This window comes from Prionailurus bengalensis, chromosome C2 (genome assembly GCF_016509475.1).
Source record: "Prionailurus bengalensis isolate Pbe53 chromosome C2, Fcat_Pben_1.1_paternal_pri, whole genome shotgun sequence".
NCBI classification, from domain to species: domain Eukaryota; kingdom Metazoa; phylum Chordata; class Mammalia; order Carnivora; family Felidae; genus Prionailurus; species Prionailurus bengalensis.
This window is the reverse complement of record NC_057350.1, coordinates 29,180,329-29,204,407: the sequence shown is the minus strand read 5'-3', so window position 1 is coordinate 29,204,407 and position 24,079 is coordinate 29,180,329. Positions and strand designations below refer to the sequence as shown.

General features: G+C 36.1%; 1 protein-coding gene across 3 annotated transcripts in view; it reads left to right on the top strand.

The window, feature by feature from the left end:
- The window catches only part of LOC122491299 (multidrug resistance-associated protein 1-like), an 88,483-nt gene that overhangs the window by 47,710 nt on the left and 16,694 nt on the right, over positions 1 to 24,079 (top strand). For all 3 annotated transcript variants that reach the window (XM_043593845.1, XM_043593846.1, XM_043593843.1), the window contains exons 15-19: positions 1,653 to 1,815; positions 6,400 to 6,475; positions 14,453 to 14,513; positions 14,967 to 15,186; positions 22,230 to 22,384. In XM_043593845.1, the coding sequence (XP_043449780.1) occupies positions 1,653 to 1,815; positions 6,400 to 6,475; positions 14,453 to 14,513; positions 14,967 to 15,186; positions 22,230 to 22,384 (675 nt within the window). The remainder of the gene's footprint in view (positions 1 to 1,652; positions 1,816 to 6,399; positions 6,476 to 14,452; positions 14,514 to 14,966; positions 15,187 to 22,229; positions 22,385 to 24,079) is intronic.

Here is a 24,079-nt window from a genome sequence, read left to right as displayed (position 1 = left end):
TTGTTACTTAAAATTATGGTATTATTAATATAGCAATAACAATTCAGTTCTCTTGTGAAAGGGCCAAGAAGAAGGGTATTAATATTTACTGAGTGCATTCCATGTCTGACACTAAATTAGTTCATTTAGTTCTTAAACCAAGTCTCTGAATAGGTATTAACATTATTCCTGTTTTACCTCTGAAGGAACTTGTAGTTCAAAATAGTTTGATATAGGTTGCTTAGCTTAAGAAGAGCAGAGATTTTAATAACATTTAGAATTGTTGAATTATTATGTTATGCACCAGAAACTAACATAATATTGTGTGTCAACTGTACTTTATTCTTTTTTAATTTTTTAAAAAGTGTAAATGTTTATTTGAGAGAGAGAGAGAGAGAGAGAGAGAGATGGAGTGCGAGCTAGGGAAGGGACAGAGAAAGGTGGGGGACAGAGGATCCGAAGGGGGGTTCTGTACTGACACCAGAGAGGCTGATGTGGGGCTCACATACACAAACCTTGAGATCATGACCTGAGCCAAAGGCGATGCTTAACAAACTGAGCCACCCAGGTGCCCTCAACTGTACTTTAATTAAAAAAAAAAAAAAAGAACAGATTTTAAAAAGTCTGTCTGACCACAAAGCCATACTCATTCCTTCATAATATGCATTTATGGATTTGTTAATATAAGCACTCTGGAAACATTAAATAAATGTGTAAAATGGTAAAGTATATATCTAAGTAAATAATAGATAAATACCTTACTTATCAAAATGAACCCAAGATAAAAACTTATGGTTCAATCCTATGTGTGTGTGTACAGTAATATGGAAAGATTTAAAAATGAATAATATGAATTATGACTGTAATCAAACACTTTATTGTAATCCTATAGGGCCTTTAAAAAACTAAGCCATGGATGACAGATATGAAATTTTTAAATTTGTTATGAAATTGATTCATTTTTAATGAATGAAGAATCCCCGAACCAATGGGTTAAAAACGTTTGCAGTCCAGGGCGCCTGGGTGGCTCAGTTGGTTAAGCGTCCAACTTTGGCTCAGGTCATGATCTTAGGGTTCGTGGGTTTGAGCCCCGTGTTGGGCTTTGTGCTGACAGCTCAGAACCTGGAACCTGCTTCGGATTCTGTGTCTCCCTCTCTCCCTGGCCCTCTCCCCCTCGTTTTCTGTCTGTCTCTCTCTTTCTCAAAAATAAATAAACATTTTGCAATCCTTTTTTTGGTCTAGCAGCATATAATCATTCATTGTGAAATATATAAATGCTGCCTTAAACTGATACCAACCAACAATTACACTCTTAAATAGTAAAAAAAAAAAAAAAAAGAAAGAAAGAAAAGTAAGAAAGACTACAGCTTTCCTTAAAATAGATTATTTTTGGGGCGCCTGGGTGGCTCAGTCAGTCAAGCGTCCGACTTCGGCTCAGGTCATGATCTCACAGTCCGTGAGTTCAAGCCCTGCGTCGGGCTCTGTGCTGACAGCGCAGAGCCTGGAGCCTGCTTCAGATTCTGTGTCTCCCTCTCTCTCTGACCCTCCCCCGTTCATGCTCTGTCTCTGTCTCAAAAATAAATAAACGTTATTTATTTAATAAATAAAAATAAAATAGATTATTTTTGCCATTTTTTACTATAATGCAAGAAATAAAACACTCTGTTTTTCAGACTCGTGTTTTAGTGACACACAACCTCACACTGCTACCACAGATGGATTTGATTGTTGTAATGGAGAGTGGCAGAGTTGCACAAATGGGAACATACCAGGAGCTGCTGTCTAAAACCAGAAACCTCACACATTTGCTTCAGGCCTTCAGTGAACAAGAAAAAGGTGAGACACAATGAAAAATAAGCCTAAGATGTAGCGTGCCTACCCATTCTGAAAGTCCATTAATTGTGTGATTTCTTACAATGCATTTTTCTTTATTCATCCTGCTTAAGTCAGGAATTGGGCACCTTCCTTTCTCTAGAAAGGAAACAAATACATTGGAACACATCAGCTAAAAATTAACCTCATTTATGATTTTTAAGCAAAATGTCATGCCCCAAGATCTGTTTGTTCATCTATGAAATGAGAGATTAGATGATTTATAAGCTCTACTGCAGGTCTAGAATATAATGGGTCTAAACATTCTACTTTCTTTTAAATTAAGAACAGGGAGCATAAATCTATGTCAAGTAAATAATAAATATTTTAAATGTTGCATGTTGAGGGAGAGAAAAAAAAGAAGGGAAATGATATTTGTCTAACTTTTATTATGAATTAACAATTGAGTTTACTAGTTTTTCTTATTATACTCCTAGCATTTTAACTTAAGATTCATAAATGTTTATGTAAATGAAGTGGTTTGATCCTTACCTAATTAAGGCACAGGCATGTTTGAAATCAAGCATCCGAGGGGTCCATTATTTCCCATCTCTGAAAGTTTAATGCACATCATCTTTTTCTAGCTAGATGGTTTCTTATGTAGACCACTATGATCATTGTCCTGTAACTTCCCAGAATACTACTGAAAAATTACTATAAAATCAGTTAACTATTTCATAATTTGGGGGTAACAGAAGAAATATTGAGCTATGCTTTGTATTTTCTATATGAACTGGGTAGCCACTAATTCACTTTACATTGTGCCTAATTATAAACGTCATAATAATGTGTAACCAGTTTATAACAAGATCAGTGCAATTTATTATTTGAATGTTGTGAAATTAAAAAACAAAGCAATTTTGCTGATGTGTTTCCTTTTTGGACTGCAGCAAATACCAATTAGTTATGCACCACTGTTTTTCTATACCTCGTCTTTATTCTTTCTCAAATTCAAATATTCTATTTGCAGGTGCATTCTGAAATATCTGATGCATCATCAGATGGCTGTGGTCATTCTTAATAAAAGAAGTACCTCCTATTCTCTTAATGGCTAGCGATTTTGGAAATGATCTCTTACTTACTTGGTCAGGCTCAGTAATAATTTATATTTAGTATAAGTATAGGAAAGAGATGTCTGTGAATGTCTCCAGGACTAGAATGACAATGTGGTCTGTCATTTTTTTTTCTTTTCCCAGCACTTAGGTAGTCTCATGCAAGGGAGATTACAGGTACTCAGTAGCTGTTAAGCAGGTGAATCTGCCGGAAGTATGTCTCCTCAGGAATTAATGGGATGATTTAGAATGCTATGAACCAGTGTATTTTTCATGTGGCCATTTATTTTAAAGGCCACATGAAATATAAGTTATATTATTTTGGAAAATAGAGCTCTAAAAGCAGACAATAACTTCAATGTTCCATATTTAATTCACCATAAAATATGAACAGTGTGTCTTTTGAAAGTTGTGGAATTTGCTCTTGTTTAAAACTCCATTTTTGGAAACAAAAATCATGCCCTTTCTGTATTTCTATATACCTTCTTATGTATATGAATCCTCTATGGTAACAAGTGAAAACAGTATTATTCTTGAAGCAGGGCTGACATTAATAGATGTCACTGCCTTACCACCAGAAATATGCCAGAGTTAGAAAAATGTAAATTGAACTTTTTTTTCTTAATGACTGCAGTGTTGTCTTCTCTGTTAAAATTCAGGAAGGTGATGAATAGAGTTATTTTTTGCATTAGAAATATAATACATTTTTAAATGAATATTTCTAGGACTTTAATTTTTTGGTTGCTGAATAAAAATGTAAAATGAAGGCTTTTTAAAAGCAGTCATCAAATTACTTTACCCATGATGATACTAGATGTTAGATATTTGTAAAAGGTCAGCTATGTATAGTGCAATTCCCTTAGGGGCCACACAGAGCAAGGCAAAAGTAGTTTTTGATGACATAAAACACCCCACTAAACAATAGCTTCAAACCAGGTTACATTCAGTGTCAAGTTCTTGCAGTGCTGCCCTTAGACATGGGCCAATGTGACCCAGTACTATGCTCCATGCTTTAGAGAGTCCCTGTTTCAGACTTTCCTAGCTGGTTCTCTGACCAAGAGCCCAAGGGATTATTGTGCCCATGAAGGGTCCCCTTCTGATATTCTACCTTTTTTATTGTTTGTATTTTTAAACAATTTTTTTAAATTTTATTTATTTATTTTTGAGAGACAGAGAGAGTGTGCAGGGGAGGGGAAGAGGGAGAGAGGAAGAAAGAAAATCCCAATCAGGCTCTACACCACCAACATGGAGCCTGATGTGGGGCTCAAACCCATGAACCATGAGATCATGACCCAAGCTGAAATCAAGAGTTGGATGCTCAAATGACTGAACCAGCCAGGTTCAGAAGATGAACCAACCTCATCTTCTACTTTTTTTTCTACTGTTCTGGGTATTTGGGGTTCCAGAATTCTCTGTCGAGATGACATAAACTTGCTCCTCAGTTCTGCCCTCCCAAAGGCAGGCTGATCTACTGGCATTTGCCACTCTTTGGCTTGAGGAATTTTTTTCTTTCTTGGAAGGGTTAGGGTGAGTACAGCCTAGACATGTAGCCTGAAGTGTCTGTCCACAGACATGGTTCAGGATGGGGCCAGGGTAGGAGAGAAGGGGACAGGAACCTTGACTGAGGCCATGTCACCCAGAACTTCCATGTTTTCCAGAGGAACTCTTAGGGTTCCAAATACTCTCACATGGACCTTGCCTTGAATATGGTTGGGGAGGTGGATTGCTAAGGATAAGCAATAGAACATATTTGTGAGTCTGTTAGTTCAATCTGTAACTATTAAATAATTAGCAATATGGCATGTGGGGCCTTCATTTATACTCTTGCCCTGGTTCCCACCAATGTGAGATGCAGGCTTGTCCCTGTGGGGCATTTCTTTTTTTAATTTGCATAAGTAGTAGGGAAAACCCAAACTATATCTGAGAGCATTTTTGTTGGGATTTAGAGGAAAAAGATTGTCTGGACAGGTAGTAAAATTTAAGAGGTATGATCCTTAGTTTGAAAATACCCTGTGATCTGTCATTTATTTAACTTATCTTCTTTGATCTTGAGTCTATTCAAGAATTCTTTTAAAAAGAACACAGTCCTTCCATTTTAAAATTTGTGTTAACTTATGTGACACCAGAGTGGGAGTAAATGTCAGCACAACCTGGTGGAAACAACACTGGGCCAATTTTAGGTGCCCCAAGCACCTAACTAGGTGAATCTTCATAAATATGACTTAACTCTTCTGGTTCTTCCCATTTATAAAACATGGGACTTGAACTAGATCCACTTTTCCTGGTGGCTGATGTGGAATTGAACAATGCAGGTTTTTATCACTCCTTTGCCCTCAAAACTGCTTATGACTCAGCTGCTTTTTCTCCTTTTCTTATCATCCTCAATCTTGCTATTGGGGTTGAGAACAGATAACAAAGTAGTTTTACAGTATGATCTGGGTTTGGATACATCAGACCTTTAAGAATCCACCCAGCTCTGAAAAGTCTATAAATCTCACCTTTTGGAAATATTATATTAGAGAATCAATCAGAGGTAAAAAGAAAGGTCAATGAAGAAAGATATGAGGACTAATGATAAATTTACATGGAATCTCATGTCTCAGAGAGATAGGTGATGTAAGTCAGATTCTTCCATTAAGGGATATTTGATATTTATTTCTAGAAATAAGAAAACATAGAATTCATATAAGAGATTGTAGAAATTCCCAACTTCAGTTTCTATCTTTTAAAAATGAGAAGTCTGAAATTCAAGGAGTTTAGGTATCATACTGTAAAAAAAGACAAAACCCAGCCAAGTTCCGAGATGTTTCCCTTCAGATTCAGGTTCAGATACCTCGAACCTCTCAGTGTTGTAGTTCTAGATGCGACACTTGTTTCTGTGACTTGCTTAACTTCTCTGTGCCTCAGTCTTTTTATCCCCAAGATAAAGGGATAATTATACTATCTTCCTCATAGGGATACTCTTGAGAATTAAGGGAAAAATTTATATATATATATATATATATATATATATATATATATATATATGATTTAGAATAGTGCCTGCCACATAGGAAGTTAGTATTAGTGATATTAGTAAGAAGATGACAGAGATTTGGGGGACTTACCATTGTGTTTCACCAATAATCTTCACAATAATCACAATTTTCTGTAAGACTTCATTAAATTACATTTTTCCTTTAAAGACTAGAGTCATATTCCTCTTGGGCAAATAACTATCCCTTCTGTGGAAGATCCAAAACAAGTTAGAACTCTAATGTCCAAAAAAATAATTTCTGTGGACTTATTCATTATGAAATCTCAGTTTTTATGAAGATATTACAAGATATTTCAGGCAAAGGGGAAATTATGGGGCAAATGAAAGGACTCCCTATATTCCTGTGGATCCAGAACACAAAAATTTCTTCAACTGGTATAATCTTTCACCAAATTTCTCACTATTTAATGCATTGTTTGCTTATATGTATATAAAAGCACTCACCATCTTCCTCTCCAGCTCATGCTTTAAAGCGAGTCAGTGTAATCAACTCCAGAACTATACTGAAAGACCAAATCTTGGAGCAAAATGATAGGTGAGTATTAGGATGATACCAAGCTCACTGGGATTATGGACTAATTACAATTTTTTAAACATTTAAAATGCATCCTTTATAAAGGATCTACACATTATAATGGCTACAAAAGTACTTAGTGGTTTCCAAATTTTGAACTATAGGTTAGATGGATGTGTCTCAGTTTTTAAGTGAGATGGATGTGACTTAGTTTGGGGAAGATATGCTCATTAGACTCTCAGTAACTTCTAGACAAATTCTAGTAGAAGAATGTGTGTGTGTGTGTGTGTGCGTGCACTAAAAATATCTCCAACCTATAGCATTCATATGCACTGCTGATGTAAATGGGAAAATAAGCTTGAGACATGAAAATTCTACAATGGACTGGGATGATTATCAGGTCAGGATATGTAATCTAGAAATACAGACTTGGTATAGGAATTGAAGAATCTGTTTGCTAAGACAAAAGGAAGGAAAGAAGGAAGGAAGAAAGAGAGGGAGAAAAGTGGGGAAGGAGGTATGAAGGGAAATAGGGAAGGAGGAAGTGAAAGAAGGATGGGAGAAAGTGAGAGAGAAAGAAAAATAATACAACGTTGACCCTGATTGGATTTTGTTATATTACACTTCTTTTTTGTAAGTTTCCAAAATGAGCAGTAATTGAAGCTTATTACCCTAATCTGTTATTTGCTCCAAATTTCCCCACAGCAGTTGCAAATAGGAGCCTGAAAGAAGAAAAAGAAATAATAGGAATAAAAAGATTAAAAAGTCAGTGCCAGAATTATAAGGAGCGGTCACTCAGCAAGATTGCTAAAATGGAGAATTGGAATGGATTATAGGGAAGCAAGCACTTTCGGATGCAATAGCTTAGAAATTTGTAGATTTGACTTTCAATTAAAAAATGGACCTTAAAATAAATGGAATTTATTTATTTATTTTGAAAAGAGTAGATATCCCTAAGGATGTGTGGATGATGTGAACATTACAGGTTTGAGTTTTGCCTCCATGACAGATTCAGCTGACTCAATAGATCAACTAAATCATTCTCCCAGATATCATGGCTTGCTCACCCAACTTCTGTAGGTCTTGTTCCAATGTTACCTTATGAATGAAGACTTTAGGTTTAGTTACCCTATTTTAACATAATACTTCCTCCCCTTTCCTGGCTTAATTTTTTTTCCCCATAATTCTTATTAATTTTCAGTATACTGGAAAACTTACTTACTTTTATTTTGCCTTTCATTTCTAGGTTTTAAGCTGTAGGACAGCAGAAATTTTTGTCTATTTGTTCATTACTTTATTGCCATCTAAACAAGTTTCAACTAAACCCTGAGTAGCATATAAGCTGATGTTCAATAAATATTTTGTTGGATGGATGAATAAGTAACTGAAGTCTGAAAGAACACTCAATGATTTTAATCCATCATTTGTTCTATGTTATTTTTTTGAGCATTATAACAATAGCTTTCATTTAAATGAGTGCCAGTTTTTAAGCATCCCTAAGGGAAGCAAATCCAGGAGCACTGAACCAGACTTTGAAATTTATGTGCTGTAGGATCTACACATCTCTGATCATTAGGAGAATTTTCACCTGTGTGTAGTTTCACTGGCAGCCAAATTGTAACTTGTTTAAAAGCTTAAAACTTAAAAATCTATAAGGATTGTTGTAAACTTAATCATACCCTTCTCTCTATAATAAATCAATTTCTCTTATTTATAAAATCACTGTCAGTCATAATATCTAAATTGAACCCCTCATAGTTTTTGTGAGTCACCTTTGGGAAATTTCTACTTAAAATGAGAATCCCAACCCCCATAAAAATACACTTACAGAATTGATTTCTAAACATTTCTCAAGTTGTGGAGACCCAAACTGAAGCCAGCATTCTGAAACTTCCTTCTCCAGTAAGGAGCACATTGAGAAGATGGCTTCAACTCCAGTATGTCATATTCTTATCAACACAGCCCACTATCAAGCTTCCTTTTTAATGACTGTGATAAAAATGTAATTGAAGGTCCATAAATTCCCCCATGCTAATCTTTTCTTGTTTGTCACCATAGTAATTAAATCATTTTTTATTTTGTGTTTGAGAGACCAGAGGCCTATTTTAATTTTTACAAAATATGTGCATGTTTGGCTACTACCTATGTATTTCCTAGTTTATTATTTTCTGTGCTACTTCCCATTTTTGCTTTCATTTTTTTTAATCTGCTTTACTATTTGGTAAGATAATATTACATGGAGAAAATTTCCTGACTTTTCAACCTAATTTTCTATTTTTAAGAATTACCCAAATTTCCATTAGTGCAGCATTAAGATAGACTAGGGGTTGGAAGATACACAGAGGCAGGAACTATACAACAGCAAGAAACTCTCTACAATGGAATGTACAGAGAGAGAATACAGTGAGTCTTCTTCATGGAAGAATTCATGGGGATAATGGCTAATTGCCCATCGGGAGGTAGGTGAAAAGGAAGGGAGTTGGACTAAATAATGTCTGAGAATCCCTCCCCCCCCCTGAAATTTAAGGCCTAGAATCATTTTCTGATGTTAATTCAGATTTCTAATAGGGACTAAAATAATTTGAACTGTCTCCACATTTTTTTTCACTTTTTGGTTTAAAGTTACCTGGTATATATTAATTATTTTATTTCTTTAAATATTCCTTAATATCTTCCACAAGTAAATTAAATTAGGAGTGTTATTTCAGTACCTAGACTGCCCCCTTTCTGTCTTTCATGTCAGACTCTTTTCATCACTTTAATCCTCCCATGCACATTCCAGACTTTGCAACTGCATGCTCAGTTCAAGAATAATGGTTTCAGTATGTTAATTTTATATCTTTTATACAAAAATATGCAGACGGGTATTGTGCCAACTTTCCTGAGGGTTTCTGAAGGACAACACGAAACTCATTTTTAAAACTTCTCTACCAGCAAAATAATTCGCTCTTTTAAAATTCAGATAGAATCTGTTATTCACAACAAAGTGCCCCAAACTACATGCAGTATTTTGTGGAAAAAGAATAAATAACATTGTAGTCTGGAAAAGCAATACCCTCCTGTATAGTGTCCAATAAATTCTTGGTCTTTGTTAGTTGTGTCTAATTACGATGCTTTAATTCCCTTTTAACAGTTGGGTTTCACAGCATTTTATATCCAGCTACATTAAGAATTAATTTTTTGGCTTGATACCAATGCCGAATTTGCTTATCCAAACAGAAGCCATGCCAAGGGCTTGAAAGATGATGACAGTAATTAACCCAAATCATATACCAGGAGTTGTTCCAATGAAAGTGTCTGTTAAATAGTGTATCTTTTCCTGATGGTGAAGCTGATTGTACGGAGGCCATGTATTGCAACGTCCCACAGAATGTTTCTTGACACTAGAGCCAGAGACAGAAAGGGAAGAGTCACCAGACTGATCAAATAAAGCCTTTCTTATTCTGGTAAATAACATGGGAAATGGGGAGAAATGAGGGCACATAGCTCAGTCCAGTATTTCTAGAGGTCAGTTCGATATTAGATAAATCAAATGACCTAGAACTTGGCATACTTCACGCTTCTATGTCCCTACAAGGGACAATGAGATATAGGTAAAAAGCATGACCATTGTAGCAAAAAAGTAGGAAAAAACTGCAGCCACTATAACTACTGATTTTGTTATGTAAATCTTAATATAGTAAAGTGATAAAATATATCATCATAATATAAAATATAATGCTGTTATAGAATAATATTTTAGGTTCATTATATACTGAGCTACAAAGACCATGTATAAAATGGTTTAAAAATTAAAAATCTGTTTTAGAACAACATTTGTATTGTGATACTACACACATGTAGGGAAAAGACTGTGGTAATATTCACAAGCACTTCAGCACCGAATGTCTCTGGAGCATAGGATTATGAATGTTTCTTCTCCTGCTTCTCTCCCTCCTCTGTTTTCCCTCCTCCTTTGCCATTACTTTTCTTCATGCTGTTAGACATTTTCCAAATGTTTCTCCAATAATACAGTTCTAGAGGAATTGACACACACTTGGTGATTGGTTAGAAATGTGCCAAGATTGAGACAGAGGAAGTATTTGTAGCCCTTTACAAAGCCAAGGAAAGCTTTAAAGAAGGTAGGAAAATAACTGATTCAATTTAGGGTAGTGTAGAGATAAACAAGCAATGAGATGAATTGGATGTCGAATAAGCATTTTACTGTATAGATCTGGAGCTCAGGGAAGAAGTATGGACTAGAACAATCAATCTGAGAGTCACCCACAAGGAAGAAAGTTTTTGTAACTGGGAGTGAATGAGATTGCTCAGGAGAGTGTGGAGCATACAAAGGCAATACAGCTGGCCCTTGAACAATGTGAGGGGTTGGGGGCACCGACTCCCCATGCCGTTGAAAATCTGAGTGTAACTTTTGACTCTGCAAAAGCTTAACTACTAATAACCAACTGTTGCTGGGAAGCCTTACTGATAGCAAACAGTCAATTAACACATATTTTGTGTGTATTAACTGAGTCCCAGGCAAACCTATTATTTCTCTCTATTCCCTTCGATATGCAGCCTGTACTCCATGATTACCATCTCATCCAAACGATGGCAGTAATGTGAAGTCTCAGGCTTTGCTTTCTTTCCATTAAACCTTCATGTTAGAACTCACATGTCAGTGCTCATCACACTTGCTTCAAAAGATCATACAGCTGTATAAATTGGTTCCACTGTGAATTAACACCTTTCCTCCACCTGGGCTCTTAATAGTGCCTAGAAATTCTTCCATGACTCTCAGAAGGGGCCCCACCTCTTACTTGGTGGAGAAAGTAAGGGCAGACAGGAAAGTCAGTCACCATATCTCTACATTTATCTGCATCTCTACACAGCCTTTTATAGTTCTCTCCTACAGCAAACAAAGGAAATTCTTTATTAATATCCAAGAATAGCCAGATGATCTGAATTCCATTCTGTCCCATTTACTCAAAACACTTTTATTTTTTAATGTTTATTTATTTTGAGAGAGACAGAGAGAGAAAGACAATGTGAGCGAGGAAAGGGCAGAGAGGGACGGAGGGAGAGGGAGAGGGAGAGAGGGAGAGGGAGGGAGAGAGAGAGAGAGAGAGAGAGAGAGAGAGAGAGAGAATCCCAAGCAGGCTCTATAGTCAGCATGGAGCCTGACACAGGACTCCATCTCATGAACAGTGAGATCACAACCTGAGCTGAAAGCAACAGTGAGATCACAACCTGAGTTGGATATGTTGTGTGTATTATGTACTGTATTCTTACAATAAGATAAGCTAGAGAAAATAAAATATTATTGAGTAAATCAAAAAGAAAAGAGAATACATTTACAGTAGTGTATGTATATTTATTGAAAAAATCTACACATAACTGGACCTGTGCACTTCTAGCCTGTGTGGTTCAAGGGTAGGCTGTAATGACTAGATCTGAACCTAAGGAAAAATGAACATTAAATGGAAGACAGAGAAAGAAACCCAAAGAGAAACAAATGGGGGGTGGGGCAGAGAGGAGTGAGAAAATACAAATGCATGGTGGTAGGGAAGTAAAAGGAAATGTCCCTTAAACAAGGGAGTGGTCAGTGGTGATTAATGTCATGGAGAGTTAAAGTGAAGTAATTTTTAAAATATTCCATGGATACAACAATAAGTATTTTACTTATTTCATTAAGATGTTGTTGATGGAAACGCTTTCAGCCAGGTGCCAAGTAGTTCAAAAAGGAAAGGTCACTTGGCAGAAAAACATTTAGCTATAAAAAAGTCATGAAGTAGGATAGGAAGTGAAGAGGGATATGGCATTGAGAGTAGAATCATTTTAGTGGCGATGGTATTGGTTTTAAGATAAGAAGAATGTGAGGTGCCTGTGTGGTTCATTCAGTTATGCGTCCGACTTCGGCTCAGGTCGTCTGGCTCTGTGCTGACAGCTCAGAGTCTGGACCCTACTTTGGATTCTGTGTCTCCTTCTCTCTCTGCCTCTCTCTCTCTCTCAAAAATAAGTAAACATTTGGGGCACCTGGGTGGCTCAGTCGGTTGAGCGGCCGACTTCAGCTCAGGTCATGATCTCGCGGTCCGTGAGTTTGAGCCCCGCGTCGGGCTCTGGGCTGACCGCTCAGAGCCTGGAGCCTGTTTCAGATTCTGTGTCACCCTCTCTCTCTGACCCTCCCCCGTTCATGCTCTGTCTCTCTCTGTCTCAAAAATAAATAAACATTAAAAAATAATTTAAAAAAATAAGTAAACATTAAAATAATTTTAAAAAGATAAGAAGAATATGTTATTCTCTATAGACTGATGGGAAGGAGTCAGGAGAAGGGAAGAACAAAATGAATATTAGAAGATTGTGAACAATTCTGGGTTTCTTAGATTTGCCCTAAGATGAAAATCCCTTGGATCATTTATTTGAAAGGCAAGTTTCTACGGGGGAAATCTTATAATCTGTATTTTTAACAAGCACCATCAAGTGACTCACTGATACGAAAGTGTGGAAACACTATAATTAATAAATGTGTTTTACAGCACCTGGCTGGCTCAGTTGGTTAGGCATCCAACTGTTGCTTTCAGCTCAGGTTGTGATCTCACTGTTCATGAGATGGAGTCCTGTGTCAGGCTCCATGCTGACTATAGAGCCTGCTTGGGGTTCTCTCTCTCTCTCTCTCTCTCTCTCCCTCTCCCTCTCTCTCTCTCTCTCTCTCTCTCCCTCTCCCTCTCCCTCTGTCCCTCTCTGCCCTTTCCTCGCTCACATTGTCTTTCTCTCTCTGTCTCTCTCAAAATAAATAAACATTAAAAAATAAAAGTGTTTTGAGTAAATGGGACAGAATGGAATTCAGATCATCTGGCTATTCTTGGATATTAATAAAGAATTTCCTTTGTTTGCTGTAGGAGAGAACTATAAAAGGCTGTGTAGAGATGCAGATAAATGTAGAGATATGGTGACTGACTTTCCTGTCTGCCCTTACTTTCTCCATCAAGTAAGAGGTGGGGCCCCTTCTGAGAGTCATGGAAGAATTTCTAGGCACTATTAAGAGCCCAGGTGGAGGAAAGGTGTTAATTCACGGTGGAACCAATTTATACAGCTGTATGATCTTTTGAAGCAAGTGTGATGAGCACTGACATGTGAGTTCTAACATGAAGGTTTAATGGAAAGAAAGCAAAGCCTGAGACTTCACATTACTGCCATCGTTTGGATGAGATGGTAATCATGGAGTACAGGCTGCATATCGAAGGGAATAGAGAGAAATAATAGGTTTGCATGGGACTGAGAGTTTCCTGGAATGTGGGACAATTAATGCTAAAACTAAGAATATCTGGGGAAACCAGAATCATTAGTCATCCTAGAGAGCAAGGATGGTAGAAAGTTGGATTCAGGATCTGGAAGTCTAGATGGAATAAAAACCAAATGTAGTGAGAATAATTTAATGTACAATTTGGAATAGAAAAGGTTATGGCCAGAGATTGGAATGTTTAGAGTTGAGTTTTCCAAGGTGTGTTAGTTCCAGGTTATAAGATTCATGACTTAAGGACCTGACAATTGATGGTCAAAGTAGAATGCAGATGAAGGACCCTAAATATATGATGGCTCTGAAGTTGAAAAGAGATTGAGTTTAATGAGCTGTCTCTGTAAGCTATGACATCACTCAGGATGGTGGCAGAACAAAGTGGGATGGTGAGCCTGATGCCATTTTTGATAGGCCAGGAGGCAAGTAGATGAGAAGACATAGATTATGGTACAGATAGGTGGCATTAGCTTAAATAATCTAGGGATTTAGCTCAAACTTGAAGGATAATTATCTGTAGAAGAAGGAAAAAATCAGACTTATTCTCCTGACTTAAAAATATATGGGATATCAGAGGATGAACTCTCCATTTGAAGAGATTAAAGGAACAATGCTATATCATCAAGGCAGAGGAATATGCAGCAAAGAAGTTGAGAATGTATAATTTAAAAAAAATGCTTGGTCAATCTAAAACTTACAAAATGTACATTGTCTTGCTTTATCAGGCCCTCATTGGATCAAGGAAAACAATTCTCAATGAAAAAGGAAAAGATCCCTATTGGTGGGGTAAGCACCAGAATAAATATTATTTGTTATTAATATATATTAACATATATGATTATATTGCATTATTAATAAATATATATTTGTCATTGAATTTGAGGAGGTTTGTTATATAATAATTCGAAAAACATACATTAAATGGAACTATTGGATATATAGTGTTGTTTAATTAGGATTACATGCTACTTAGCGATATATATTCTTGTTTACTAATGATAGTAACTAATATTATTTGAATATTTATTTTTAAGTGCTCCAGACTGTGCCAGCACTTTACATATAACTTATAAGGTGGCTACTATTACTATTCCAAGTTAGAGATGAGTACTCTGAGAGATATAGAAGTTAGTAACTTGACTAAGATCACATGCCTCCAGAAATGTCAAGTAGGATTTAAATCTATCTTGTCTCACTTTTAAGTACAGTAACCTAATTTTGTATCAACTTTGCTTTTAGGTGAAGTTCTCAATCATTCTGAAGTACCTCCAAGCCTTTGGCTGGCTCTGGGTGTGGCTGAGTGTGGCCAGTTATGTAGGGCAGAATTTGGTAGGCATTGGGCAGAATCTATGGCTGAGTGCCTGGGCAAAAGAAGCAAAACACATGAATGAGTTCACAGAATGGAAGCAAATAAGAAGCAATAAACTTAATATCTATGGATTATTGGGATTAATGCAAGGTAAAAAAAAACAAAGAAACAGCTGCTTCTCTTTTCTCTTTCTGCCCTATTCTAATGCAAGCATATGGCATCATTTTATTTCACATAAAATCTGTGCCATAATTTGCATATATTTTAGAATAATTTAAATGCATATGTTTTTAATTCACCATATTTGAGAAAGTAAACCAAAACTTATGTGTGTCAGCTACATGGCCCACACTAAATAATGTGTTTGTCTCATTTAGTCTTGACAAAAAATTATTTATAAAGGTGTTATTATCTCTATTTTACAGCTGAGGAAACTGAGACTCATCTGCTAAGTCATTCAGGACTCAAAAGTCTTGATTACATGGCTACTCACTATATGTGTTTAAACTAATTTATTAATTCATTTAACATACATTCTAATGAAGGGACTCCTTAAACTTGGGCATCCTACTTAGATAATATGTGTAAAGCTTATAGAAAAATGCTGAGCATAAGCCAAGAGTGCAGTAAGTGTTGGCCGTTACTTAACACTATACAGAATGAACACTGTGCACTAAATCCTACGGATAGAAAGTTTCAGAGCCAGGATTTGAATTCATGTCTACCTGATTTCCCAAACTTAACCACTAAATTAACATTTCCAAAAGAGTTTTACATGAAACAATAGAGAGGCTCCACAAATATAGGATTCTGTCCTCTAATAGGTCTGCAAAACTGAGAACTGTATTTTTCTGTGCATCTGAAATCTTTTTTCTTTCCTTTTGCTAAAAAGTTTGAGATATTCTTCAATAAACTGACCCATTTAATTATATTTAAACCAATGTTTCTCAAATCCATTTGACCATAGGGAAAAATTATTTTCTTGTGTTGTCCATTAACATCTTGAGCAACTTGTGTTCCACAGAATACATTTTGGAAAACTCTATACTATTATATGCTCCATTCCAAGTGAAAAGTATAATGTAACAAAAGCCAGAAAGAAAAAAAATAGTCTTTCAAAAAACTTCTTAATAGTTCTGAAATGCTATGGAAACGTTAAGGAGAAAGAAAATTGAGAAAAGTTCTGTGATTATAGTCAAAGATGCATAATCCAGAAAGAGGTAGGAAAAGAATGCAGATTGTAGGTAGTTGAATAATTGATGATTAAGGAGTAGATACATGTTGTCCTTCAAAGAAGTTAGGTGATTTGAAAGAGAAAATTGAAGGATATTCAAAAGTACAGTAGAAATAAAGAGAAGATTTTTTTAAGTATAGACATTTTGTGTGTGTGTTTTATAAGAAGAAAGTAAGGCACCTTGAGGGAGAATGATAGCAAATTCAAATTAGAAAATGATACATGGAAGTCATGCTATCTAAGGATATTCATAAGGGAAAAGACAAAGAGAGGTACATGCATTTGGGAAAATAAAATAAAGATAAAATAAAAAATACGAAACTAGGGCTTTGCTTCTCTTTCGTCCTTTCCCATCTTTATCGTGTGGCCCGAGTATTTCTTGTAAGTATCTCCATCAAAAAGTAAGCAAATATTTTGAGACAGATTTATGTTTATTTTGTCATTCTGCTAACATAATTCACTGGGGAAAGAGATGTTATATTAATGACTAAAATGAGATATAAGGACTAGCTATAGTATGAAAGATACACTATGTTTGCCTTTGAATCAGTGAGAGTCAAGTTTATTGGCTTGCAGTTTACAATTCATTGAGGAAAAAATGGATATAGCAGTCTAGAATTCTAAGCAGCTAAAGAGGATCCATATATACAAATATCTCTATATCTATGTCTATCACATGTGCATATGAGAGTTAAACTCATATCGATCCAGGAGCTCATGTTACAACTTTCAGGGAAATTCAGTATACTTTGAAGAATATTTTAAGTGAGCAAATATCATTCCCTATACTAGACAAGGTATGCAGGTTTAGTACTCACAATTTTACTTTTGTAAAATGAGAATTTTTAAAAAAAATTTTATTTAAATTCCAGTTAGTTAACATACAGTCTAATATTAGTATCAGGTGTAGAGTTTAGTGATTCATCACTTACATATAACACCCAGTGCTCATCACAGTAAGTGCTCTCCTTAATGCCCATCACCCATTTAACATGCTCCCTCACCCTCCCCTTCAGTAACCCTCAATTTGTTCTCTACAGTTAAGAGTTCTTTTTCCTGATTTGCCTCTCTTTTTGTTTCCCCCTATATTTATCTGCTTTGTTTCTTAAAGTCCATATATGAGTGAAATTATATAGCATTTTTTCTTTCTCTGACTGACTTATTTCCCTTAGCATCATACTCTTTGCTTCATCCATGTCATTACAAATGGCAAGATTTCATCTTTTTTAATGGCTGAGTAATATTCCGTGTGTGTGTGTGTGTGTGTGTGTGTGTACCACAATGTTTTTATCCACTCATCAGCAGATGAACATTTGGGCTCTTTCCATAATTTGTCTATTGCAGATAATGCTGCTATAAACATTAGGGTGCATATATCCCTTTGAATTACTATTTTTGTAATCTTTGCATAAATACCTAGTAGTGCAATGCTAGATCATAGAGCAGTTTTCTTCTTAACTTTTGGAGGAACCTCCATACTGCTTTCCAGAGTGGCTGCACCAGTTTGCATTCCAAACAGTGCAAGGGGGTTCCCCTTTCTCCACATCCTCACCAATACCTGTTGTTTCTTGTATTGTTGACTTTAGCCATTCTGACAGGTGTGAGGTGATATCTCATTGTGGTTTGATTTGTATTCCCCTAATGATGAGTGATGTTGAACATCTTTTCATGTGTCTCTTGGTCATCTGTCTGTCTTCTTTGGAAAAATGTCTGTTCATGTCTTCTACCCATTTGTTAATTGGACTCTTCACTTTTGGGGGGTTGAATTTTATAAGTTCTTTATAAATTTTGTATACTAACCCTTTTCAGATAATGTCATTTGCAGATATCTTCTCCAACTTCATAGGTTGTTGGAATTGTTCATTTTGCTGATTGTTTCCTTCACAGTGCAGAAGCTTTCTTATTTTGATATAGTCCCAATGTTTTATTTTTGCTTTTGTTTCCCTTGCCTCAGGAGACATCTAGTAAGATGTTGCTACATTTTATATCAAAAGGGTTGCTACCTGTGTGCTCTAGGATTTTGATGGTTTCCTGTCTCACATTTAGGTCTTTTATTCATTTTGAATTTATTTTTGTGTATGGTGTAAGGAAGTGGTACAGTTTCATTCTTTTGCATGTTGCTGTCCAGTTTTCCAAACACCATTTGTTGAAGAGACTGTCTTGTTTTTAATTAACTATCAATAGACACAGGAAATATTTTGTAATGAAGGCAATAGATTATGCACAGCTTAATCAAAAGATTTTTTCTTGATTGGTGTTTTGTGTAGAGTGGTCTTCAGTCATTAAAATGTGAATCTTCTCTGTTTTTTCTTTATTTTTAATTTTTGCATTAAAAATTAAAGTTTTCTGAAGATTTGTTATTAGATGCAATTATAAGTTATCTATAAGTAGGGTGAGCCTAAGAAATGAAAATGCATAATTTCTAATTTTTTTTCAGTAGACTATAGCTGCATCTTATGGAATCTTGTCCAATCAAGAGCAGGCTGTATTCACTGACATCATCATAGCTCACAAAATAAAAAAGCTGGTGGGGGCAGAGGGGCGGTTAAAGCGTAAACAGCATTGTCATATGTTATTACCACAGGCCTCTTATGAATTATATAAATGTTAACATTCAAAATAAGCTAGAGTTCGAAGCACAATGTTAGATCTATATTTTATAACAATAATAAAACTCTTACCTTATTTTCTACAAAAGAAATATTTCTGCACATCTTTTTTTTCCCTGGGTCCCAGCTATTTGCCTTAGAATCTCTAGGACACTCTGAACATCTCTTATCTATTGTGTTTTATGCCTTACCTTTCTCCAATCCAATGTGAACATATAGGCACCTTATTTTCAAAGTGCAATGTGTTTTTTTATTTAAATTTTTATTTATTTTTATTTTTTGAGAGAGAGAGAGAGAAAGAGAGAGCTCATGTGCAAGCAGGGTAAGGGGCAGAGGGAGAGAGAGAGAATGAGAGAGAGAGACAGAGAGGGAGAATCCCAAGCAGGCTCCATGCCCAGCATGGAGCTCAACTGGGGCTTGATCTCATGACCCTGGGATCATGATCAGAGCTGAAATCAAGAGTCAGACATTCAACCGACTAAGCCAGCCAGACATCCCCAAAGTGCACTGTTTAGAGTACACTGCTGTTTCTAGTTTAACATGAGTAAGTGGATCATCTCCTTTACTTACCTCACAAAATACCACTGAAATGACAGTGAATAAATATAAAGGAAAGACTTCAGAAGATTTCAGAGTGATAAAGTTTTACATAAGCAGTTATTATACTGATAGATAATCAAGGGTAGAGGAACCTGTAGATATGGGAGAAGCTGTAACAGAAGAGGGAGTTGTTCCTTTGAGCAGTGGATAAACACTAAACTCATGGTCATGGGTAGAGAATAGGATTGAATTGCATGGAAATAATCAAAATAATTCACTAGACCATTGTTCTCCTCCCATTAGCCTCTCCTACGACACCCACCACCATCACCAATGTGCACAGCAACTGTCATTGTAGTAATTTCATTGTAGTGATACAATGAAAACTAGAAAGTTGATATATAAAGAGGAAATGAGGGTTTCTAGTGTGTGTGACATACATAGAAGAAATCCTTAAATGGCTTTTGGAGAAGCTCCAGCCTATGTGTCTATATTCCAGTATTCCAGACTCTCTGTGTCACACCTACCCAATTTTGTGGAATTTGAAGCAATCTCTTCCATTCAGAGGAAAAAAATGTTGGGGGAAATTAATGTGTGCAATAGCAGAAGGAAGCCATCAGGTACCTCTATTAATTAACCATGTGTTTATTTCATATGTTTAAACTGATAATGATGGATGATTTTGCATTTTAATTAAACCAACAGTATAAATAACGGCTAACAAATCAAGCAATGGAGTTTAGTAATGAAACAATCCTATTTGAAATAGAAGCTTAAAATGTCAAATTAGTATCTTCAGAGATTCAAAATACCATATCCACAAAGCCAGTGCAAAAATGTGCTGAAAAAAGTTCAATCATAGACAAAAAATACTTGAAACATTTAAAGAATTTAAAGAGATTATACAAGTGTGAGAAGATATGTTAGAAGACATTTTCCCAGAAGTACAACATAAAAAATATAAATCGAAATGATAAATAAGAAAATTAAGGGAATAATCCAGGAAGTTCAACATTCACATAATACATCTTTCAATAAATGCAGGTGAAAATGGTCAAATTCACAATATTTAGCATTTCCCAAAACTGAAGAATGCAAGTGTTCTGATCTTGCAACCATTCCAGGTTAGAGTGGAAAGTGAGAGGGTTCCAAAAGAGTAGATGATGCTGCAAAAACAGGAGAGGGCTAAATAGGATGAAGGAAATAGAATATCTGATGAGTCTGAATATATTTGGAAAAGATTTGCTGACAATTGAAGTGTTTGGGAATGAATTAGTGCTTGTTGCATAGAAAACTAAGAATATGAAAAAAGAATGGTACAACCATAATAAATTTTGTTAACTTCATACATAATGTATGTTTGGTGGCAATGTAAACATTGGATATTTATTTGAGGAAAGAGGGTAACAACCTGTTTTTGAAAGGGAAAGAGGGAAGTATGGGGGAGTGAGGTAGGAAAAAAAAAGAAAATGTAAAGTTAGAAATCACTTAACAGCAGCATATGATATTATTTAAAATATAAAGGAATTAGTTAAAATAATTTAAGATGATCAGGGTTAACTACCATTCTTTTGTTTTAAACATACTTCCAAGGGTATAAGAATTATGCTGACATCACACTTTTGTTAGCAATTTCGTATATTAGAGAGCAGTGGAGCAACTGTGTATCCCCTATGACTCAGAACAAACTAGCATAAGTAACATGGGAATTTATTGACTCCCCAGACTGAAAAGTCTAGGCATAGGTCATTATACACACTACAGATGAAGTGTCCACTATTCTTTACGAACTCTACTTGTTGTCCTCATTGGCTTAATTCTCAGGCTTCACATGATGATGGAAATGTTCTCTTTCAAAGAACTTCCTTTGAAGTTCGTAGAAATTCATAAAATTTTACTCCTTGAAACAATTTGAACCACATATACATCCTTGACCAATCACTGTAAAGAAGCATGACTTCTTTTAGCCCTATAAGTCCTCCATTTTGAGAATTATTTGTCCTTTCATTTCCTCTCCCACGTGGATAGCCTTCTATGAGCTTGTCTCTTTCTTGTCATACTTGGTCAAATGCAAGTAACAATAGTCGATAGATAAAGCTAGATGCTTATTATTTATATGTCTGCCTTTTCCGCTGTGGCAAGAACAACTCTTCCACCAACCAAATCTCAGTAGCTTAACAGACCCAAAAAAAATGTGTTCATTTTGGGTCAAGTAAAGGACTACACTTGTTCTTGTGACCCAAGTTGAAGAAGCAATCCAACCACCATTATAAATGTTAACAGGCACTGTACAAGGAATAAACGTGAGCAGTTCTGGTACCAGCAATTAAATGCTTTAACCTGGTATTATGTGTTGTTTCTCCCTCAACTTGTTCTTCAGAACCCTTGATATGGTCCCCTACATCACAAGGAGGCCAGAATGGACAACTCTACCATGGACTAGAAGCTAGGAGAACTGAAATTATTTGACTAGCAGCACCAGTGACTACCATATTGTCCCATGGGACATCACAAATAGGTTGCTAGAATTCTGTGAACCTGGTTGATCTGTTATATTTTGTGCATTACTCTAGAATCTATGGCCATGAATAAGGAGAGTTCTTCTTTGATAGGATTGCAACCCATCAGAGTGTCTGTATTTATTATAAATGCACCATTTACATTTATACTTAGTTTGATCCACAGTCGCAAGTTAAGTTTGCTCTTTGAGTTTTCCATTTAAAAAATGCTATGATAAACAACACTTTGAGAATTAAAATATAAAATTCCTTAAAAAGGTTAACATGCCCTTGATAACAATTTGTTTTTAGGTTTCTTTGTCTGCTCTGGAGCCTATATACTCACTCGAGGGTCCCTGGCTGCCTCTCGAACATTGTATGCTCAGCTATTGGATAATGTGCTACACCTCCCGCTCCAGTTTTTTGAAACCAGTCCTATAGGCCAGATAATCAATCGGTTCACCAAGGTTAGTAAAGCTGTACCTTATTGAATAGCATGCTTAAAAATGATGATCCATATTTAATACCTTGCAATAGCATTTTTTAAATTTTTTAAAAAAATTTTTAGTGTTTATTTTTGAGACAGAGCATGAGTGAGGGAGGGGCAGAGAGAGAGGGAGACACAGAATCTGAAGCAGGCTCCAGGCTCTGAACTGTCAGCACAGAGCCTGACATGGGGCACAGAGCCTGACATGGGGCCCAAACCCATGAACCGCGAGATTTTGACCTGAGTGCAGTTGGACGCTTAAGCAACTGAGCCACCCAGGCACCCCTTTGCAATAGCATTTGTAAAAAACAAAAATCACCCTGAAAAGATGGGATTATGTTTAGTATAGATTTCTTGGTATTTTATTTCTAATCTTGGGATATTTATAATTGATGTACAGCAGCATAACATCTTACACACATAATCAAAATAACCCTTGAAAATTGCTGGAAGAATCCAAAAAGTATATGTGCTCTGGTGTCTATAACTCCAATTCTTGTATATATTTAGCTTGAGAATCACTAATTTAAGCTGAGAAGGTAAAGAAAATTTAAGTCTTTATGGAGACATTTGTATTTTAAGCATTCTGCTTTTAAGAAAACTGTCAACTCACTTATGGTGAATGTGGGAAGGGGTATAGTTTCCCAGAGTGTCTCTGCTTACCTCCAGGATTTTCCCCATTATATTTACTATTTTTTTAATGTTTATTTATTTATTTTGAGAGAGAGAGCATGAGCAGGGGAAAGGCAGAGAGGGAGAGAGAGAGAATCCTAAGCAGGCTCCGTGCTAAGCAGAGCTTGATGCAGGGCTGAATCCCTGGACAATGAGATCATGACCTGAGCCAAAATCAAGAGTTGGTCACTTAGCCAACTGAGCCACCCAGATGCCCTGGGAAGGTGTGTTCTAAAGACAGGCAGGAGGGGCGCCTGGGTGGCTCAGTCGGTTAAGCTTCCGACTTCGGCTCAGGTCATGATCTCATGGTCCGTGAGTTCGAACCCCGCGTCGGGCTCTGTGCTGACAGCTCAGAGCCTGGAGCCTGTTTCAGATTCTGTGTCTCCCTCTCTCTGACCCCCCTCCTCCCCCTTCATGTTCTGTCTCTCTCTCTGTCTCAAAAATAAATGAACGTTAAAAAAATTTTTTTTAAATAAAATAAAATAAAATAAAATAAAATAAAATAAAATAAAATAAAATAAAGACAAGCAGGAAACTACATACGGATATGATGCTCTTACCCTATTTGGTTCATGAGATAATCAGGAAAATCCCAAAGTAAGACTTAGAATTAATAAAATTCCACCTCCACTCTTTGTGTCAATTTTGTTATAAACTGATTAGTTGATCCCTTAAGGTTGGATGTCTTCCTATTCCTGGGATTTCATAGGTCATACCTTATACCATAGATTTGACAACATAAATTTGATTAAGTTATATGTGAATTGATAGATGACCTTCCTATGTTCTCTCTCTCTCTCTTTTAAAAGTTTATTTTGAGAGAGAGAGAGAGAGAGAGGAGGGGAGGGGCAGAGAGAGAAGAGAGAGAAAGGGAGAGAGAGAGAATCCTTAGCAAGCTCCATACTGTTGTGGGGAGCCCGATGTGAGGCTCAAACTCAATAACCTGAGCCAAAGTTGGACAATTAACTGAGCCACCCAGAAACCCCCGCTATGTTCTTCTCTC